This window comes from Brachyhypopomus gauderio, unplaced genomic scaffold (assembly GCF_052324685.1).
Source record: "Brachyhypopomus gauderio isolate BG-103 unplaced genomic scaffold, BGAUD_0.2 sc163, whole genome shotgun sequence".
Classification (NCBI taxonomy): Eukaryota; Metazoa; Chordata; class Actinopteri; order Gymnotiformes; family Hypopomidae; genus Brachyhypopomus; species Brachyhypopomus gauderio.
This window is the reverse complement of record NW_027506984.1, coordinates 151,703-170,908: the sequence shown is the minus strand read 5'-3', so window position 1 is coordinate 170,908 and position 19,206 is coordinate 151,703. Positions and strand designations below refer to the sequence as shown.

The following is a 19,206-nucleotide window of genomic DNA, read 5'->3' as shown; positions in this document are numbered from 1 at the left end:
TGGGGGTTCCCTCAACCTTCGGAAACTGTGTGCAGAATTTAGTCGCCTGTCTATTGTCGATGGCCTGTTGTGTCGTACGGTGCGTGGGTCCCCAACTGGTGAGCAGCACATGCAGGTAGTGATTCCCCCAGTTTTGGTGTCTCAGGTGCTCGAACATCTACATGGGGGGCCTGTTTCTGCACACTTCTCAGCGGAGCGTTTGTGGGAGAAAGCACGACGAACGTGCTATTGGCCCTCTATGCTGCGTGACATTAAGCGCTGGTGTGAGCAGTGTGTAGCTTGTCAGACACGCAGATCCCCTGTACCACGACAGCGTGCGCCTATGGGCGGGTTGGCGGTCAGTCGGCCCCTGCAAAGGGTGGCTGCAGACATTCTAGAGCTGCCAGTTACATCCAAGGGTAACAGGTATGTTCTGGTGGTGGAGGACTACTTCACCAAATTTGTGAACCTGTACGCTCTCAAAATCAGACTGCACAGTCAGTAACTCAGTGTTTGTTTGATGACTATGTGCTGTTGCACGATGTCCCAGAAACCTTACACACTGACCAGGGTCATCAGTTTGAGGCAGAGGTGATTCAAGGGCTCTGCCGGTTGTTGAGGATTAAGAAAACTCGTACGACGGCCTATAATCCTCAATCAGATGGCATGGTGGAACGCCATAACAGGACTTTGATTGATCAGTTGGCTAAGCAGCTACTGTCTTGTGGAGGCGAGTGGGACGCCTACAACACATCCAGACACAGCAGCACCCAGTTCAGCCCCTACTTCCTCATGCATGGCCGTGAAGCTCGGGTTCCTGTTGATGTGCTTGTGCCTAACAGTCTTTTGGGGTCTTGGGTGCCTGGGTCTTACACCCAGTTTGTGTCTTCTCTGGGGCGACGGCTGGAGATGGCTTTTGGGACGGCTAGGCTCAATTTGGCCGAGGCTCGAGAACGGCAAAAGTTGTACTATGATGAAAGGGTTCGACACCACACTTATGTTGTGGGCAGTTTAGTTTGGTTGAGCAACCCTGCTGAGGGTCGCGCAAAGCTGGCACCGCACGGGCGCGGCCCTTATCAGGTTATGCAGGTTCAGTGTTCAGGGGATAAAACTGGCCTAACTTACTCCATCAGTAACCCGAGGGACCCGGGGGAGCATGTTCAGATAGTTCACCACAACCAGCTGAAGAAGCAATCATGCTTCTCCGATGGCAGGTGATCCTCCCACACAGCTGGATGTCCCGGATTTAGGCACTGGGGAGAGAACCGGCTTCACTGATGTGCTGGAGGGGATCTAAGGTTATCGGAGCCTGGATCTGCTGTATCCCGTGCTGGACGTGTTCTGCGTGCCCCGGCTCATCTTCAGGATTTCATGATCTATTGACAGTGGTTGTTGTGGGGTTTATTTATTTATTTTTTTGTTTTGTGTTCGGTTCAAGGCATGGGGTGGCTCGGGCTCATGGTTACTATCCTGTTGTTTTTGGAGCTGAGGAAAGGTCATTTTGGACACTGACTTCTATTTTTCTTTTTTTTTGTTGCTGTTTTAGTGTCTAATTTCTCTGTTTTGTTACTCTGTGATTTGTTTGTGTTGGGGTGTTATAAACAGAGACGTTTATATTTGGGGGGGGGATGTATGTAACTGATTTATAAAGAACGTTCCTGGGTGATACGGAATGCCTCTTGGGGCGCTGTAGCGTGTTCTTGAAAAAGAGAGAAGAAAAAAAGTTTTGAGAATAAAACAGAGAATGGTGCGAAGTTCCTACTTGTGTCTTCGGAGTTAATCTGTTTTACACTGCGACTTGAACACCCGAGAAGCTCGGTTACAGTAACCTGCATCTTCTCAAACGTCAACGGTAACGCAAACTATCCGTTAATTCAGTTAATTAAATTAAAACATTTCTGTCGTCTCTGGGAGACTCTCTCACCATGGCTCTCTCATCCTAGCTGCACCGCGCTGGTGAAGTTCCGTTATAGTCTCGCGTGATTATCTCTGCTGAAGGCTTACTATTACCACGTGACAAGGGATTTCAAAATAAAAGTGAGAAGCTTAAAATATATATATATTTTTTAGCAAATTCCCTTTTCTATATAAATAACTACATATACTAGTTATACCTTCAATCTTTGTATTTACGTCCCACATGGCATTATAATCTTGTTGCAGGTAACCTGCAAAGGATTTGAAAAATTCAATGCACATTAAACTTAATGTTTTGCAGATAAAATTCAGGTAGAAATACATGAAAAAATACAATCAAAATATTTCCATTTACAACTTTTTATTTTTGCAAAATAAAAAGGGGCAGTGTATGTTCTTGCAGCAGCTGGAGCATTTTACTAGAGCTGGAATTTCCTCCTCGTTCAATATGGTGCAGTGCTTCTGAAAATAGATGAGCCAAATATTGTACTAAAATATATATATATATATTGTACAAAAATGGTTTATTAGTCATCATTGAAGAAGGGTAAAGAATCTCCAAACCAGTCTAGAAGTTGTAATGGAGAAGAAGGAACGTTTACTCAGGGTGGTACAGTCATCACAGCAAAGGTTGGAAAACAGGCAGACAAATTAAATGGAGGATAAATCCATGAACCAAACACCAAAGAAGTTCTTCAGAAATCAGGAAATGGAAAAGAGTGTCACAGTTCACCCATGACCTCCACATCCATTTTCACACAGCTGGTCAGCCCAGCCCACTCTCACTCCTCTCAGTCTGTCAGGCAGAGGAGGTCTTTTGCTCCTCCCATCTTCAACCTGTACTACAGGTGTTTGGCTCCTTCCACCTCCCACCAGATATAGAGGAGTTTGGCACCTCCCACTTTCCTCCAGCTCTGCAGGGGCTTTGCCCCTCCCACTTTCTACAGAAGTGGAGGGCTGTTGCTTCCCTGACCCTCTCTTGCAGGTCTGGAAGCCCACTGCTCTCCCCATTTGTTCTGTCTCCTCCTTCTTTGCTTTCTTTTCTGCCTTCTACTCTGCCCTTTTCTCCTCCCACTTTCTCCAGCGAGCCTCCCACACCTTTCTCTTCCGCTCCTGTTTCATCAGCCATCTTCTCTTCTTCTGCTGAACCTGTGCCACGGTGAGCACTTCACCACGGTGCCAGATTGAGCCTGTTTGAAGAGAAAACATGTTGAAAATTGGTTGGAATTCATCTGCTTTCTCTTATCTTTCTTTTTCTTCATCTAACACTGATTCTGGGTTTTATGTGGTGCACGTTAACATACACTATGTACTGTTTAAAAAGGCCTTAGTTACATCAAACTATAATGGTAGTAATGGTATAATGGATTTAAGTGGTATTAATTCTGTAGAATGACAATGTCTGTAAAGTGTTTATATAAGACACACTTACGGATAGAGCTAAACTCGTTTCCATGTTGCCTCTCCTTCCTGAAGCTTTTCTTTATTGCCCTGTGGAGGCGCTTTTTCACCTTCTTGTTGAGCCAACCAATCAGCCTCCTCCTCGTGCTCTTGTATTTGGGCCCATCACCTTTACCAGCTGTGGGCTGAGCCTCCATGCTCTGCCCCTTTGGCCCACTAGAGGTCTGAGGCTTAGCAATAGGTTCCACCGGCACTGCAGTGCAGTGCTGAACTCCATCCAATAAAGAGGCATGGATGATATCTTCAGCAGTTTTCTGCTGATCTCCCTTCTTAGGGGTAAAGAAGGTCAGTCTCTGAGAGAACATCTGTTTCACACGCTCTCTCAGGCTCTGCCTCTCTCCCCCCATGGGTTGCTTTGTTTCCTCTTTTATTTTCTGGAGTTTCTCATCTATGTCTTTCAGCTCTGTCTCCTTTACCTTCAATTCATCAAATATTGTTTTTCTTTCTCTAAGTATCTCCACATATTTTTGATGCAAATCATCTTCCAGTTCCTTCTGAAACGTCTCCCGTATTTTCTCAATTTTTCTCCATTCTTCTTCTCTTTCCTTTGCCATCACTCTCAGCATTTCTCTAATTTTCTGTTCAATCTCAATCCATCTCTCGTCTTTCATGTACTTAAATACAGAGTGCAGCAACCTTTCTCTTTCATAGGCCAGGTTTTCTTCTTGTATTGCATGCATCATTCTGGCCTTCAGTATTTCCAACTCTGTCAGTCTCCCCATTTCCAACTCTCTTACTTTCTTTTCCCGATCTACAAAAGGGATCGGCCCCTTTTGGGTTCTGGCCTATGCTACTGACTGTTCTGGCTGTGTCTGCCACTCTCACAGTACTGCCTCAACACCTAATACACAATAAAACATGTAACAAATACTTTAACATCATACACATTGGCACACTTGAACATCACCCATCCCTCCCCCCCCAACAATACTAAGGGGAGTAACAACGAAGGGGAGATATATATAAACAACGTCTGACTACACCTAAACATAATGAAGGCAGCATACAACAGACCACAGCGAGGTTAAACATAAAACCTAAAGTACATGACAAGAGACAAGACCAATAATCAGTAATGGGGTAGAGGGACACGGGATAAAACCATACGCAGACAGGGGAAACCAGAGTAAACACAGGAACAACAACTCAAGGATAGCAAAATCAAGACCAAGAACAAATCAGGAAGGCAGGGAGGAGCAGGGAGGAGCAGGGAGGAGCAGGGAGGAGCAGGGAGGACTGACGTACAGACAATGACCGACACAGGAGTGAAACACCACGGGGATTATATACACTGAAACAAGGGAGTGTAACGAGACTCAGGTGCGGGCACTAAAGACAGGGGCGTGACAGACAGAGGAAGAAACCATGGGAACGGGGAAAACTAGGCAGGACCAGGGAGGAGGGAGGGGCTGGACGTGACATGATGTTATTCGCGATAACACACTCCCTCTCGTGTTCTATTGCTTAATGGATATTTAGCTAGTAAATCGAATTTTTCATTTAATCCACAGTGACCTCTCGTGGGATTTATAAACTCCGCGCAGCTTCAACTTGGTGTTTGCGCCACGAACTAACGCACGCTAGACCTCGCCTCTTTGAATCAAACATGTAAAAGTTCCAAAGGTTTGAGTGGGTTGCACATCAGTAATAAGGAACGTCAAAAATCACTATATATCGATGCTCTTTCCCAAAAACAAATGTTGAATCTATAGCTACTTTTAAAACCGCATTTAAAAACATCATTAAAGTCAAAGGAACGTCAGAAATCCTTAGCTCTAAAAATCCAAAAAACATACATACCTCTGCAGCAATCTGCGTAGCTGAAGTCTATATGCTGTGGTAAATAAATCTTGTAACTGTGTCCAAGACCGCGTACTGCTCTCCTCTGTCTGTATACCGCAAATGACTCTCAGCGCGAGTTTATATACAGTTGCCGCTATGTGACGTCATGCTAATAAACAATGGGTGCTATGGTAACTGATATTAAACATGGGGGCAGTTTTATCAACCAATCATATTTCGAATTAGTCTCGTGAGCTTTTAGCTCGTGTGCTAGCTAGTTAGTAGCAGAGCCATATAGAGAGATTGCTATATGGCTATATGATGATATATATATTAGTGCTGGGCCGTTAACGGCGTTCGTTAATTTGATACTCTTATCGGGCGATATAAAAATGATCGCCGTTAATCTATTCCTAAAGTTGGGTTGGGAACTGGGTCAAAATGGGTAAGCAAACTATGATGACTTTCAACTTGATAGTTTAGTTCGGCTGTATTCCTAACCAAATTGCACAGTAGGGGCGAGAACGAGTTTTCAAACCTGTGAATTACAAATCGTACGTGTGTTTACATGGATGCAGCCACGAAGTCGCCAGGTTTGCTTCATGGAAAATTCATTTTTAGGAACGTAAAGTGTTACCGGAGCGGAGCTCGGAGCGGTCGTTTTCTGCATGGTCCTAGCGCTAGATTCGTCGCTATTTAAATATTTATTTTTAACCGTTAAAACTGCAGAGGACCAAAACTGGCTTTTGAAAAAGTCCCCCCCAAATTACGTCAGTGAGGTTAAATGTACTAAATGTTGGCTTACATTTCAAATATCATGTTTAGCTGAATAAACATGTTATCAACCCCTTTCAATGTCCAGTATGTAGGCTTACAAATTCATGTTTAACTGAATAAACCGTTGAACACGAGTAGCCTACATTTTATTTTTTTTCTTCAAGTATCAAAGTAGAACAGCTTTCTCAAGCAGTCATTGATGCATTTTGGAAACAGGAGATGAGCCCCTGGTCTAATGCACCCTCTGTATTAAGAAACCCTATCTCAAAAACTGGTTTTTAGTCATTACTTGGGTAGCACGCATATGAGCCATTTTAATATAGATTAATCTAGATTAATTTCAAGATTTCAGTGAGATTAATCTAGATTTAAAAAATTAATCTATGCCCACCCCTATATCTAAATATATATATATATATATATATCATGAATGAATGTTCAACTTATATAGTGCCTTTCTAGATACTCAAGGTCGCTTTACAATTTTAATACAGGTACAACTCTTACATATATCTCATGATATATATGAGATGGCTATATGAGATATATGGCTATATATCTCTATATGGCTCTGGTTAGCAGCTCCTAGTCAGCCCTACCGTGAGGTAGCGGAAGCGGAAAGGATGGAATTGCAGGATAACAACACCATTTTCAAGACGGCCATTCAACGAAAAAGTGGATATTGTAAGAAAAGGCCGACCAACACCTCATCCAAAACTGGTTGAAACGCAGCAAGCGCTGCGGAGCGAGGGGACGGACACAAATGCTGAGAAGAGCGAGATTTATTACAGGGGATTCCATAATCGTCGTCATCAAAGCATTCAGGGGTCATAACGGGGGGGCAATCCGAGTAACACAGGTAAACAGGCATAAAGCGGACAGGGCAACGCGAACAAGGCAGGGAAACACAGAGCACACGAACCACAGTTGAAACGGCAATCCACACTGGAACAAATCACGACAGAACAAATAACCGACAACGCACTAGGAATACACAGGGACTAATATACAAGGGACATAACGAGACACAGCTGACAACGATCATGACACGGGCGTGGCAGACAGACAGAAACCGGGGCAACAGACAAGCAAGGCTTGGCTAAGGGGCAAGGAACAACAGAACCACGAGGAACAGAGACACTGGAGTGACAGCGAGGAGAGGGGGGGGGCGTAGCCCTACGCGACACTGGTTAGGACAAACCTAGAGTGCTCAGTGAACTAAGTTATAATCACAGTACTCAAACCCACCCCGATTAACAAGGGAGTATAAATTTGGCAATAACAGAACACCTGCCAAAGTTATACTCCCCTCATGATCTCAGGTTTGCAGTGTCTGACTGACATCTCTTTTGTTTTGGTGACTTATCTGGATGTGTAGGTTATACCATGTAAAGCACATGTGTCTATGTTCAACAGAGGCAGGTTTAGTATGGGTAGTATAATTTTGGCAGTACTCTTACAACGCCTACCGAAATCCTACTCCCCTCAAGATCTGAGGTTTGCAGTGTCTGACTGACATGTCTTTTGGTTAGATGACTTATCTGCATGTGTAGGTCATATCATGTAAAGCACATGTCTCAATGTTCAACAGGGGCGGGGTTAGTAAGGGGAGTATAATTTTGGCAATACCAACAGAACACCTGCCAAAATTATACTCCCCATACATATTTTTTATTTTTTTGGCCCACCTCCACCCCCTCCCCTCCATCTTTGGAGGACAACTTTGTTTTTATGTAAACATCAAATGAAAACAATAATATATAATACAGTACAACTGTATCCACACAGGAGAGGAGAGAAAATAGGGGGAGAGAAAGCACCCCCCACAGAAACAGGGGAGACCCAGGGCCGCACTTGACTGGACTGGATTCCTGCTGTTCAAACTAGAGCTACATACATAGAATGATAATCAAGCCACTGGTCCCCTCACACGCTGATGCCCTCACACACTGGTCTCCTCACACACTGTCCACTGGATAACACTCAATAAAACCACTAAAGTCACTAGACACTAGAAAATCAAATTAACATATTAAATGTTCTTCTTAGAGGCCCAAGACTCTGCCTAACTAAATTAGTCTCTATAACAAATGTATGAATACATTTCTCTCTTCACATCTGCCTTACATTATTTATTTACTTTCATGTCAAACCCAAACCAATATGCCAGTATATATTAGTGGAGCTCTTTAGAATGAATACATTTGTTTTACAAAATATTACACAAAACAATGAAAGTTAAAATTATTATCTCATTCTCATATTTACTTAAAAATGTTTTGCTGCACTCAAATTTAATGAATAAATATAAAACCTGATGCTGAGTTAGGGATCTTTCCCTGATTCAAGTACTTGATAGTCAACTGGTGTCATCTGGTGGATCATAGTTTTTCAACTCCTGTATTCCTTTATGAAGGCTCCTCTTCCCTGTACACACCTGCCTGTTTGAGGAAGGTACATACGCCGCCAACATTATTAGGGATGCCATCAGACTCCCCTCCATTACACACCCCTACCTGCTGTAAGAAGTGAATCTCAGACTGACAGTCTGGTCCTCTCATTTCACATATGAGTGTTGCTTGATTTCTGAGTGGATATATAGTGTCCTCAGCTGCAGGCTCCTTTTAGCGTAAATACTAAATTGGCGCCCTGTGTGATTTAAACTCAGTGAGTGGTTGTCACGCCCCCTGTACCTTTGTCCATTTCCTATTAGTCACATGCTCCCAACCGGCCTGTCACTCCATCACTCTCAACCAATCAGAGCCGACGCCTGTGTTCCTCCATGATTATTGAAGAAACTACACCTGCTCCTAATTATTTAACCTGTCTGCATTCACATACTCATTATGAAGAACAGTCATGTCTCCTTCATGCATATGATGTGGGACGTTGGTTGGTTTGGTGTCATTTGCATTTATTCAAGATTTGTTTATTCTGTACACACATTATTTATTATAATTGTAAATTATGGATTTAGTGAAGAACTTGGCAGCAAACAACATGATTAATTTACATAATTCAAACATGGCTTTCTAGTCATCATTGAAGAAGGGTAAAGAATCTCCAAACCAGTCTAGAAGTTGTAATGGAGAAGAAGGAACGTTTACTCAGGGTGGTACAGTCATCACAGCAAAGGTTGGAAAACAGGCAGACAAATTAAATGGAGGATAAATCCATGAACCAAACACCAAAGAAGTTCTTCAGAAATCAGGAAATGGAAAAGAGTGTCACAGTTCACCCATGACCTCCACATCCATCTTCACACAGCTGGTCAGCCCAGCCCACTCTCACTCCTCTCAGTCTGTCAGGCAGAGGAGGTCTTTTGCTCCTCCCATCTTCAACCTGTACTACAGGTGTTTGGCTCCTTCCACCTCCCACCAGATATAGAGGAGTTTGGCACCTCCCACTTTCCTCCAGCTCTGCAGGGGCTTTGCCCCTCCCACTTTCTACAGAAGTGGAGGGCTGTTGCTTCCCTGACCCTCTCTTGCAGGTCTGGAAGCCCACTGCTCTCCCCATTTGTTCTGTCTCCTCCTTCTTTGCTTTCTTTTCTGCCTTCTACGCTGCCCTTTTCTTCTCCCACTTTCTCCAGCGAGCGTCCCACACCTGTCTCTTCTGCTCCTGTTTCATCAGCCGTCTCCTCTTCTTCTGCTGAACCTGAGCCACGGTGAGCACTTCATCATGGTGCCAGATTGCAGAGCCTGTTTGAAGAGAAAACATGTTGAAAACTGGTTGTAATTCATCTGCTCTCTTTTCTCTTTTCCTTCATCCAACACACTGATCATGGGTTTTATGTGGTGCACGTTAACATACACTATGTACTGTTTAAAAAGGCCTTAATTACATCAAACTATAATGGTATAATGGATTTAAGTGGTATTAATTCTGTAGAATGACAATGTCTGTAAAGTGTTTATATAAGACACACTTACGGATAGAGCTAAACACATTCCATGTCGCCTCTACTTCCTTGTGCTTTTCTCCGTCTTCGTGTTGAGCCAACCAATCAGCCTTCTCCACTTGCTCTTGACTTTGGGCCCATCACCTTTACCAGCTGTGGGCTGAGCCTCCATGCTCTGCCCCTTTGGCCCACTAGAGGTCTGAGGCTTAGCAATAGGTTCCACCGGCACTGCAGTGCAGTGCTGAACTCCATCCAATAAAGAGGCATGGATGATATCTTCAGCAGTTTTCTGCTGATCTCTCTTCTTAGGGGTAAAGAAGGTCAGTCTCTGAGAGAACATCTGTTTCACACGCTCTCTCAGGCTCTGCCTCTCTCCCCCCATGGGTTGCTTTGTTTCCTCTTTTATTTTCTGGAGTTTCTCATCTATGTCTTTCAGCTCTGTCTCCTTTACCTTCAATTCATCAAATATTGTTTTTCTTTCTCTAAGTATCTCCACATATTTTTGATGCAAATCATCTTCCAGTTCCTTCTGAAACTTCTCCCGTATGTTCTCAATATTTCTCCATTCTTCTTCTCTTTCCTTTGCCATCACTCTCAGCATTTCTCTAATTTTCTGTTCAATCTCAATCCATCTCTCATCTTTCATGTACTTAAATACAGAGTGCAGCAACCTTTCTCTTTCATAGGCCAGGTTTTCTTCTTGTATTGCATGCATCATTCTGGCCTTCAGTATTTCCAACTCTGTCAGTCTCTCCATCTCTGTAACAAACAGGCACTAGCGTTAGTGTTAAGATCTGTTACTTTCTTTTCCCGATCTACAAAAGGGATCGGCCCCTTTTGGGTTCTGGCCTATGCTACTGACTGTTCTGGCTGTGTCTGCCACTCTCACAGTACTGCCTCGACACCTAATACACAATAAAACATGTAACAAATACTTTAACATCATACACATTGGCACACTTGAACATCACCCATCCCTCCCCCCCCAACAATACTAAGGGGAGTAACAACGAAAGGGGAGATATATATAAACAACGTCTGACTACACCTAAACATAATGAAGGCAGCATACAACAGACCACAGCGAGGTTAAACATAAAACCTAAAGTACATGACAAGAGACAAGACCAATAATCAGTAATGGGGTAGAGGGACACGGGATAAAACCATACGCAGACAGGGGAAACCAGAGTAAACACAGGAACAACAACTCAAGGATATCAAAACCAAGACCAAGAACAAATCAGGAAGGCAGGGAGGAGCAGGAAGGTAAGGGAAGACTTACGTACAGACAATGACCAACACAGGAGTGAAACACCACGGGGATTATATACACTGAAACAAGGGAGTGTAACTAGACTCAGGTGCGGGCACTAAAGACAGGGGCGTGACAGACAGAGGGAGAAACCATGGGAACAGGGAAAACTAGGCAGGACCAGGGAGGAGGGAGGGGCTGGACGTGACATGATGTTATTCGCGATAACACACTCCCTCTCGTGTTCTATTGCTTAATGGACATTTAGCTAGTAAATCGAATTTTTCATTTAATCCACAGTGACCTCTCGTGGGATTTATAAACTCCGCGCAGCTTCAACTTGGTGTTTGCGCCACGAACTAACGCACGCTAGACCCCGCCTCTTTGAATCAAACATGTAAAAGTTCCAAAGGTTTGAGTGGATTGCACATCAGTAATAAGGAACGTCAAAAATCACTATATATCGATGCTCTTTCCCAAAAACAAATGTTGAATCTATAGCTACTTTTAAAACCGCATTTAAAAACATCATTAAAGTCAAAGGAACGTCAGAAATCCTTAGCTCTAAAAGTCCAAAAAACATACATACCTCTGCAGCAATCTGCGTAGCTGAAGTCTATATGCTGTGGTAAATAAATCTTGTAACTGTGTCCAAGACCGCGTACTGCTCTCCTCTGTCTGTATACCGCAAATGACTCTCAGTGCGAGTTTATATACAGTTGCCGCTATGTGACGTCATGCTAATAAACAAGGGGTGCTATGGTAACTGATATTAAACATGGGCGCAGTTTTATCAACCAATCATATTTCGAATTAGTCTCGTGAGCTTTTAGCTCGTGTGCCTGCTAGTTAGCAGCAGAGCCATATAGAGAGATTATTATATATATATTAGTCGTGGGACTTTACCACGTTAATTTCGATTAATTAATTACAGGAAAATTAACGCACTAAAAAATGCATTTTAACGCATTTGTCACTTTTGCACCGTTGAATGTTTCTCAGTGCACAAGTTCCAGACATACAGATTATATGAACGCACAATAAGATCATGATGGAGATTACTGAAGAGGCTACGCTGGTGGATGGGAAATTTTAATATAAGAAACTTCCAGATGGAAGTACAAACACAAACAGTGTTATTTGCACTTTATGCAGGAAGGAGTTCGCTTATCACAGGAGCACTTCCACCCTTCGTTACCACCTCAACGCAAAACATGTTGGGGCTAACGCGCAGGTCAGTAATGATAACTTAGCTGCTAAATGTATTACTAGTACGATAGGTTGACCAAACGTCCGTATTTCCCGGGACATGTCCGTATTTCACATCCTGTCCATGGCGTCCCGGTTTTTTTTAAGTGTGGAAATGTCCTGGTTTTTAAATTACCTTCATTGGACCATTAAGACTGGATTAAACGTTCGCCAGTGGCCGTAGCGCGCGACTCCGCACGCGTTTATACATGACGCGTCACATTATTTGCAGTGTTGTTTGCTCTGTGGTCCTAGATAAAGGCTTTACAAGAAGCGCTACACATTGCGTCAACAGATGCAAGTTACGAACTACCGTCCAGAAAGACAATGTCGAAGAAAATTCAGTAACTATATGATGAGGAAAGGGACGTAAAACTTAATATAATCAAATTTGTGTCTCACTGCAGCCTCATTAGCCTCATTACTGCAGGAAGAGGAGCTCCCTGAGCTCACCTTGCTCACTTCCATCAACTTCTGGATTACCTTGGTTTAGAGTGGTTGTTCTTTGTATATGTTGCCACGATCTTAGCTGTGCATATGGTGGGAATTATAAGTTCAATGAGAGATCCTCATGATGTTGATTATAAGCTAACTATCTATTGAAGAGTTAACTGTAATATTGTTCTGCAGAAAACTAGATTGTGGGGTGAATGGAAGAGTACAAGAAAATAGTTGAGCTAGGACATGGTGTGACTGGCAGATCCCACACTCACATTCTGATAAGGTAGCAGGTGTGAGTAACTATTGTGGGGGCTACTCTCACGGAGACAAAAGACTCTGTGAGAACTTAGTTTAGTCAGAGCTGCATTAGGTGTGCTGCAGATAGTCTGTGTGCACCTTTGCTGCTCTGCAAAGATCTTTGTAAGATTTAATAAATGTTACAAGGTTAAAAGACTGAACTCTGATGTGTTGCTCTTTTTCATCAAACAATTGCTCTGCAATACTAAAAGATTTTTGTTATATGACTTCGATCTGAGTAGAGGTCTCTGTAGTTGTGAGCACTGTGTTAGAATTTGTACTCAGGTAAATTATTATGCTCTGTTCAGCTCTGAGGTCAAACCTCTCATTACACCTGAGAAAGCTGAACCTGGACCTCAATAATCCAGGAAATTCAGGAAGGAAGCAGTGCTCTGCTGAAGGATCATGTTATAGAAAAAGCTCAAACTCTACTTTCCTAAGAGTATTTTTTAACATCGCGTACGACCAAATGAGGATGTTTAAGGTCACCCTCTGGGTCAAGGGGACTAGACAGGGAGAAGGCAGGAATGGAGACATGTTCCAGACAGAAGACCTGTTCCAGACAGAAGACCTGTGCCCGACAAGAGTAAGTTTCCCTAAGAGTGCAGAATTTATTCTTATATTTGGTACTAACATGTATATCATTTATGACTGTAAATCATATGATTTTGTAATGACTTTGTAACACATGACCAGCCAGCCCTCATGGTATATAATGACTGGTGGCATGAGCAATAATCTAGAGTGATTTTGGAGAAGTAACCATTCTGTGTGTGTGTTGCTTTCACTGACTGACACTCTCCGAGCGCTTGTAACTCTTCCTACAGAGAGACCCTGGTTGTTGTGACGGAGAATTTCTATGACAATTTTGGCGACCCAGATGGGACTTCCTGAGTGAAGATCTGGCTCTTCAGAGAAAGTACTTCACCAGCGAGGGTTTATGAATTATAATTAGTTTTTAGACGCCTGTTGTGCTGTAGAACACTTGGAAACCATAGTGAATATCCACAGTTTGGTTGATCAAAATAAGGAAGAGATTAGGGCCGCTGTTACTAGGACAGGATAGTCTAGTGTCATAACATCTCAGTCACAGCGAGGCTGGCTGAGCGCTCACGGTGTTGACCAATAGTGGCGTAAGGGAACAACTAAACGAGGGAAAATCATACCGGTACGTGGAGAAGTAGGCGCCCAGCACAGTAGTCCGTGACGAGTGCAGCACAAATGCAAATGTGCCATATTTTGTCAATTGTGATTTTTTTCACCGCAATCAAAATTTGTCCTCCGCTTTTAAGAAAAGTAGAACAGCCTTCCCATAGTGACAGAATGTCTTACCCCCATTAGGCCGACAGCATAGTGATGTGGAGGTGGTGCTACATTTATGCTGTGTGCTGTGGGCCTTTAGGTTTGAGGACAAAATAAAGTTAGACATGAAACCTGTCTCAGTTTAAACCTACAAAAAAAGGTTTCAACAAATACAATAAAATAATAAATGACATTAATGCATTTAAATATCCTAGTTTTCTTTCTATTCTTTGAGCTATTTTTCTTACCTATTTATATATTTATGTATGTGCTGCAAGACATTGTTATTCATTCAGTAACTATTGTCAAATATGCAAGTGAATTTGAATTAATGAGGTTACCACTGTTCTCAGCTGTCTTGGAGATATTGAAAAACCTGGACCTAGACCTGGTTATAAACTTGATCATTTTTGTTAATTGGTGTATGGTTTAAGTGACGTTTTTTTTACGCTATGGTGTAAAATCACACAGCCAAACAGAGTTCCCATTCTTTACTGATGAGTTTGGGTAGACATGCATCACACCTTAAACTTACTTATATAACGATGTCCCAACATTCTCATCACTCTTCAGAGGATCAACCATCTGAGCTCTAAACAAAGAACAACAGATTACTCTTACCCTACCCATAAAAAGGACATCTGTCAATGGAAGGTTGTTTTACTCTGTGTTCAATAGCACAGTACCAGAGAAAGGTGGACAAGAATAGATCAACGTGAAGAAGACAGGAAGCTTCATCTCCAAACGATGTCCGATAATAGTGTCCTGCGAAGACTCAGCAGGTTCCTTAAATAACACACCACCAAGACGGGACCACTGATCCTGTGGTAGATTTGCTGTAGCATTTTAATAACAGTACTTTATGAGCACAAGGAAAGACTGTGTAGAATTTGCATATCCCAGTTTGCAAGAGTGAAGGCTGTTATAGGTTAACCATGCTGAGGAACATTAGTTAGTGCAGTGTTACTGCACTGAACACATCAACTGCGAGTCTTTAAAGTCAAACTTCTACCTAGTACTGGATAACAACCCCTTTCATGATTCTTGAATGCATAAATTCAATAATGTGACTAACCAAACTTTACGAATTGTGGCCGCGCTGTGGCCTTAGCAACACAGCTCCCGCAGATTTGTTAGATCCTCAGTGTCAAAAACACTAAAATGCTGATGCACATAACCTGAGCTGAGGGGGAGTCCATGGCATGAAGGCCAACATTAGAACATCGGAAAAGTGTCCGATGTTTAAGAAACCAATTCTCATGTGGGACAAGAGCACAATGAATTAGGTTTTACTCATATCACAACCACATATGAAAACTGACTGCTATACTACATCATCACCAACTGTCTGGGTCACACATAGCTGCGATAGTGTGGCAAAATAACCACTTTTTAAAGTAACATACTTCAACTGACCAGATTCTTCTCTATCCACAATTGCTTATACAAATAACACTGCAATAATCACCAGTGATGAGTGACCATAAAGTGTTATTTGCATGTTACATGACTATTATCACTATGACTTTTACAACTGAAGACACTAGAAATTTTACGGACAAAAGAAATGGACAATCATTTCTAAAGAACCAACAAATTGGAACAGAGTCCTATTCTTTGAATTACATCGTGTCCCTTTTATAAAATAGGTAAGATACTACGTTAGTCAATCCAAGCTGTGTTCTTGTGCCACAATTTGCTGCTTTTCTGTTTGACTCGCATTATCTCATTGCAGAGTTCTTACAGGTTTAACAACTACATGGGGAACTTTAACCATTTAAAGATAGAAATCTCATCTGCAGACTTTAGGTGGTTTTTCTGATCTTCCAATTTGGGTGGCACAGTCTAGTGTGTAATGTGGCTATAGAGAAGCTTCTAATAGTCCCTGTGTAAAGCAGGATTACTAACGGAAAGCAAGACAAGGAGTCGAGGCGTACAAGTCAAACAATTTTATTGAGAATTCAGGCTTTCTTCGCTGCTGCGGAGGCGGCTTTCTGGAGCTTCTTCATCTCATGCTTGATGACCTTGTTCCTCTGCACAGACAAAACAAAACAAGGTTGGGCATCTTCACTCCAACACCACAGAGTCTAAAAGAGGACGGACTGCGAAACCTGACCTCAAAACTCACACACTTACCATTTTCTTGGCTTTCATGACCTTGTAGCGGTCAAAGTCAGTCATTTTGGCCCTCTGTGAAAGTGGGAACACGACTAAATTAAACACGATCAAACAAGTTAAAGATGATGGTTAAACGTTTGTTTAAATGACAGATTCATAGTCTCTCCATCCTGACGAAACAAGACTGACGTGGCCACTCTCGTCTCTCCATCCTGACGAAACAAGACTGACGTGGCCACTCTCGTGTGGCGCCACCTGCTGGGGGGCTGGAGTGACTTACCTTTTTCCTGGCTTCAATCTTCTTGGCCCAGCTACTTGCCTCCCATTTCTGGTTGATCTCTGCCTTCTCCCAAGCGCGCCTCACATACTTCTGACGAGCACTGTGAAGATGATCAATGAGGGTGGTGTTTTTGGGAGGATTCATGTTCTAGGATGCTTTCCAACATGAAGTAGATCAACCCCCCACACTCCCCTTTATTGGTTCAGAGTCATTTAGTCCAATTGTCCACAGAGTCATTTAGTCCAAGACCACTATGAAGCAGTGCAAGTAATGGCTTTTGTGACCAAATCAATGGGTGTAAAGTGACTGTACAAAACTATTTTTGGCCCACTGTAGTGATTCAAACTTCAAATTTTCAAAAATTCAAATTTGACTGAACATGTTTGACAATGAACATGTTTGAAATGTTTGACAATGTTTGTCTAGATGTTGATTCAATTTCAGAATACTAAAACAATCCGTTTCTAACTAGTTTATCGTTATCTGGACAGTACTATTCTTTAATCAAACAGACAAAAAAAAACCCTTGCAAAACAAAAACAGGCTGCCAGCCTTATTCACATGTAACATGAGTACAAACATTCACATGTAAAAGCAAGAAATTACACTGATTTTCGGACCTAAAAATACACCTGGCAAATTAATAGGTCATGGAGGGTCTTGCAGGGTATTTTATGTGCATGAAGAAACAAAATTTAAAGAACAGTCTCCTACAAATACCCTCATCAGAGCGTGAACAGCTCAGTAAGTCTAGCCATGAGAGCACTTTACACATTTATATCAAAGCCACTTGTGCAACAACAAAACTTCCCTGAAACCGATTCAAGATTACTACAATTTTAGCTGGCTACTCGACTAAAATAAGACCTCTAGGAGTATGAAGGACTGAGTGTGCCTTCGACTTACCTGTGGGGTACTTTGATGACGTAGTCAGTGAGCTGCATACACTTGAATGGCATAGACTGCCTCTTCACGCCAGAGCATGGCCCATCCACCAGTGCCTACACAAACAAGCAAACGTGAGCTTGGGGAACTTGCACCTGGAGATTTGCCGTTTCTGTGTGACTGAAATTTTACAGAGGAAAACGTCATTAAGCGCACACACTAGTGATCATGACACGGTTCTCACCCTGTTCTGGTCGATGACATCCACGATGGCCACCAGTTTACCCTCGTGAGGTCCGAAGGCGACGAAAGCGACGCGGCCAATTTCGACGAAACGCTTGAACACCTGGTTAAAAAAAAAAAAAAAAACATCCAGCTGGTTAGCCAAGTTTGCCAGATCACACACACTGTGACTGTGTAGGTGCAGCACAGCTAACCAGGCTGGACACAAACATTCAACAGCCCAAGAGTGAAAATGAGTGAACAAGAGTGCCCCATTTATTTACAAATATTCAACAGCCCAAGAGTGAACAAGAGTGCCCCATTTATTTACAAATCATCAACAACCTAAGAGTGAACATGAGTGCCCCATTTATCTTCAAACGTACTAAAGTGTTTGAACTGTTTCACCCAACCCCCGTTAGCCGACCCAGCTAGCTACACTTCATGTAGTGGCGTTAGTGAGGTAGCCACATTAGCTATAGCTAACAACATGAACCTCAGAACGCCACACCTGCAGCCATATTGGGTGTTATGTGTTATTATTTAAAGCTTGTTGCGTTGGAGGTTTGACGGAGAAACACGTTTAAACTCGTCCGGCCTAGTGCGACTCAACTCGGCCACCACGTTGTTGGGAGACCCGACCGAAACGACACAACTTTATGGCAAAAGCACCGGCCAAATACTTCACGAATAGGTTTGAAATCACACCCAGGTGTATTATCGCTTTAACCGTGGGACTACAGTGAGCAAAAAGGACAAATAACTCAACCTTTATTGAGGTTTATTTTCCGTATATCTAGTGGCACTCACCATGATGGCAGACCGTGGTAGAAAAAGAACGATTGCACTTCCGCTCCGGGCTGATACTTCTTCCGCCCAGCAGTGCGCATGCGCGTCCGTATTACAGTCTTCTCCAGTATTACAAGAAATTCTCATGTTCATAGAACACACATAGGCCAACTCTGTTTAGAGTCTTTATCCATAAAAAATATAATAAATGTTTTACACTATATTTGTTTCATGAATTCCTCAGCACATCTCTGAAGATCTCATGTAGTCAAACAACATAAACCTTCCGAGAATGAAGTAACAACCTGTTACTTTCTAAATATTTTGGCTAGAGCGATATTGTGATTGCTACAAAATTAAAACAGCCTTTTGCAATTTTTTTATTCAGAATTTTTCCATTCAGTTATTTTCGGATTTTCCAAATCCATAAAAACGGGGTGGATGGAAAACCCGCTCCAAAAACAAACCGTTAGCTGGCCACTAGATGGCAGCAAAGTAACAAATGTTGCAATTCCCCGTCCATACATTTGCAGTATACGTGGCAATTTTGAAAAC

General features: G+C 42.6%; 2 protein-coding genes across 2 annotated transcripts; both read right to left on the bottom strand.

Annotated features, from left to right (window-relative positions):
• Nucleotides 1–2,295: 2,295 nt before the first annotated feature.
• On the bottom strand, nucleotides 2,296–5,224 carry LOC143501223 (uncharacterized). The gene is made up of 3 exons (XM_076994797.1): nucleotides 5,158–5,224; nucleotides 3,329–4,198; nucleotides 2,296–3,086 (listed from the first exon to the last, which is right to left on the bottom strand). The coding sequence occupies exons 2-3, from the start codon at nucleotides 4,077–4,079 to the stop codon at nucleotides 2,947–2,949; spliced, it is 891 nt and encodes a 296-aa protein (XP_076850912.1). The 5' UTR covers nucleotides 4,080–4,198; nucleotides 5,158–5,224; the 3' UTR covers nucleotides 2,296–2,946.
• An 11,067-nt stretch (nucleotides 5,225–16,291) lies between these two features.
• On the bottom strand, nucleotides 16,292–18,722 carry rpl14 (ribosomal protein L14). Its single transcript, XM_076994804.1, has 6 exons — nucleotides 18,673–18,722; nucleotides 17,885–17,986; nucleotides 17,662–17,756; nucleotides 16,756–16,855; nucleotides 16,494–16,547; nucleotides 16,292–16,390 (listed from the first exon to the last, which is right to left on the bottom strand). Exons 1-6 carry the CDS (start codon nucleotides 18,673–18,675, stop codon nucleotides 16,319–16,321), a joined length of 426 nt encoding a protein of 141 aa, XP_076850919.1. The 5' UTR covers nucleotides 18,676–18,722; the 3' UTR covers nucleotides 16,292–16,318.
• Nucleotides 18,723–19,206: the final 484 nt, after the last annotated feature.

Coding starts and splice junctions, on each gene's coding strand:
- LOC143501223 (XM_076994797.1), bottom strand. CDS start 4,079: ATGGGGAGACTGACAGAGTTGGAAATACTGAAGGCCAGAATGATGCAT. Junction 3,087..3,328: donor AAACGAGTTTAGCTCTATCC/GTAAGTGTGTCT, acceptor CTCTTCAAACAG/GCTCAATCTGGCACCGTGGT.
- rpl14 (XM_076994804.1), bottom strand. Junction 16,548..16,755: donor AGATTGAAGCCAGGAAAAAG/GTAAGTCACTCC, acceptor CCACTTTCACAG/AGGGCCAAAATGACTGACTT. Junction 16,391..16,493: donor TCATGAAAGCCAAGAAAATG/GTAAGTGTGTGA, acceptor TTGTCTGTGCAG/AGGAACAAGGTCATCAAGCA.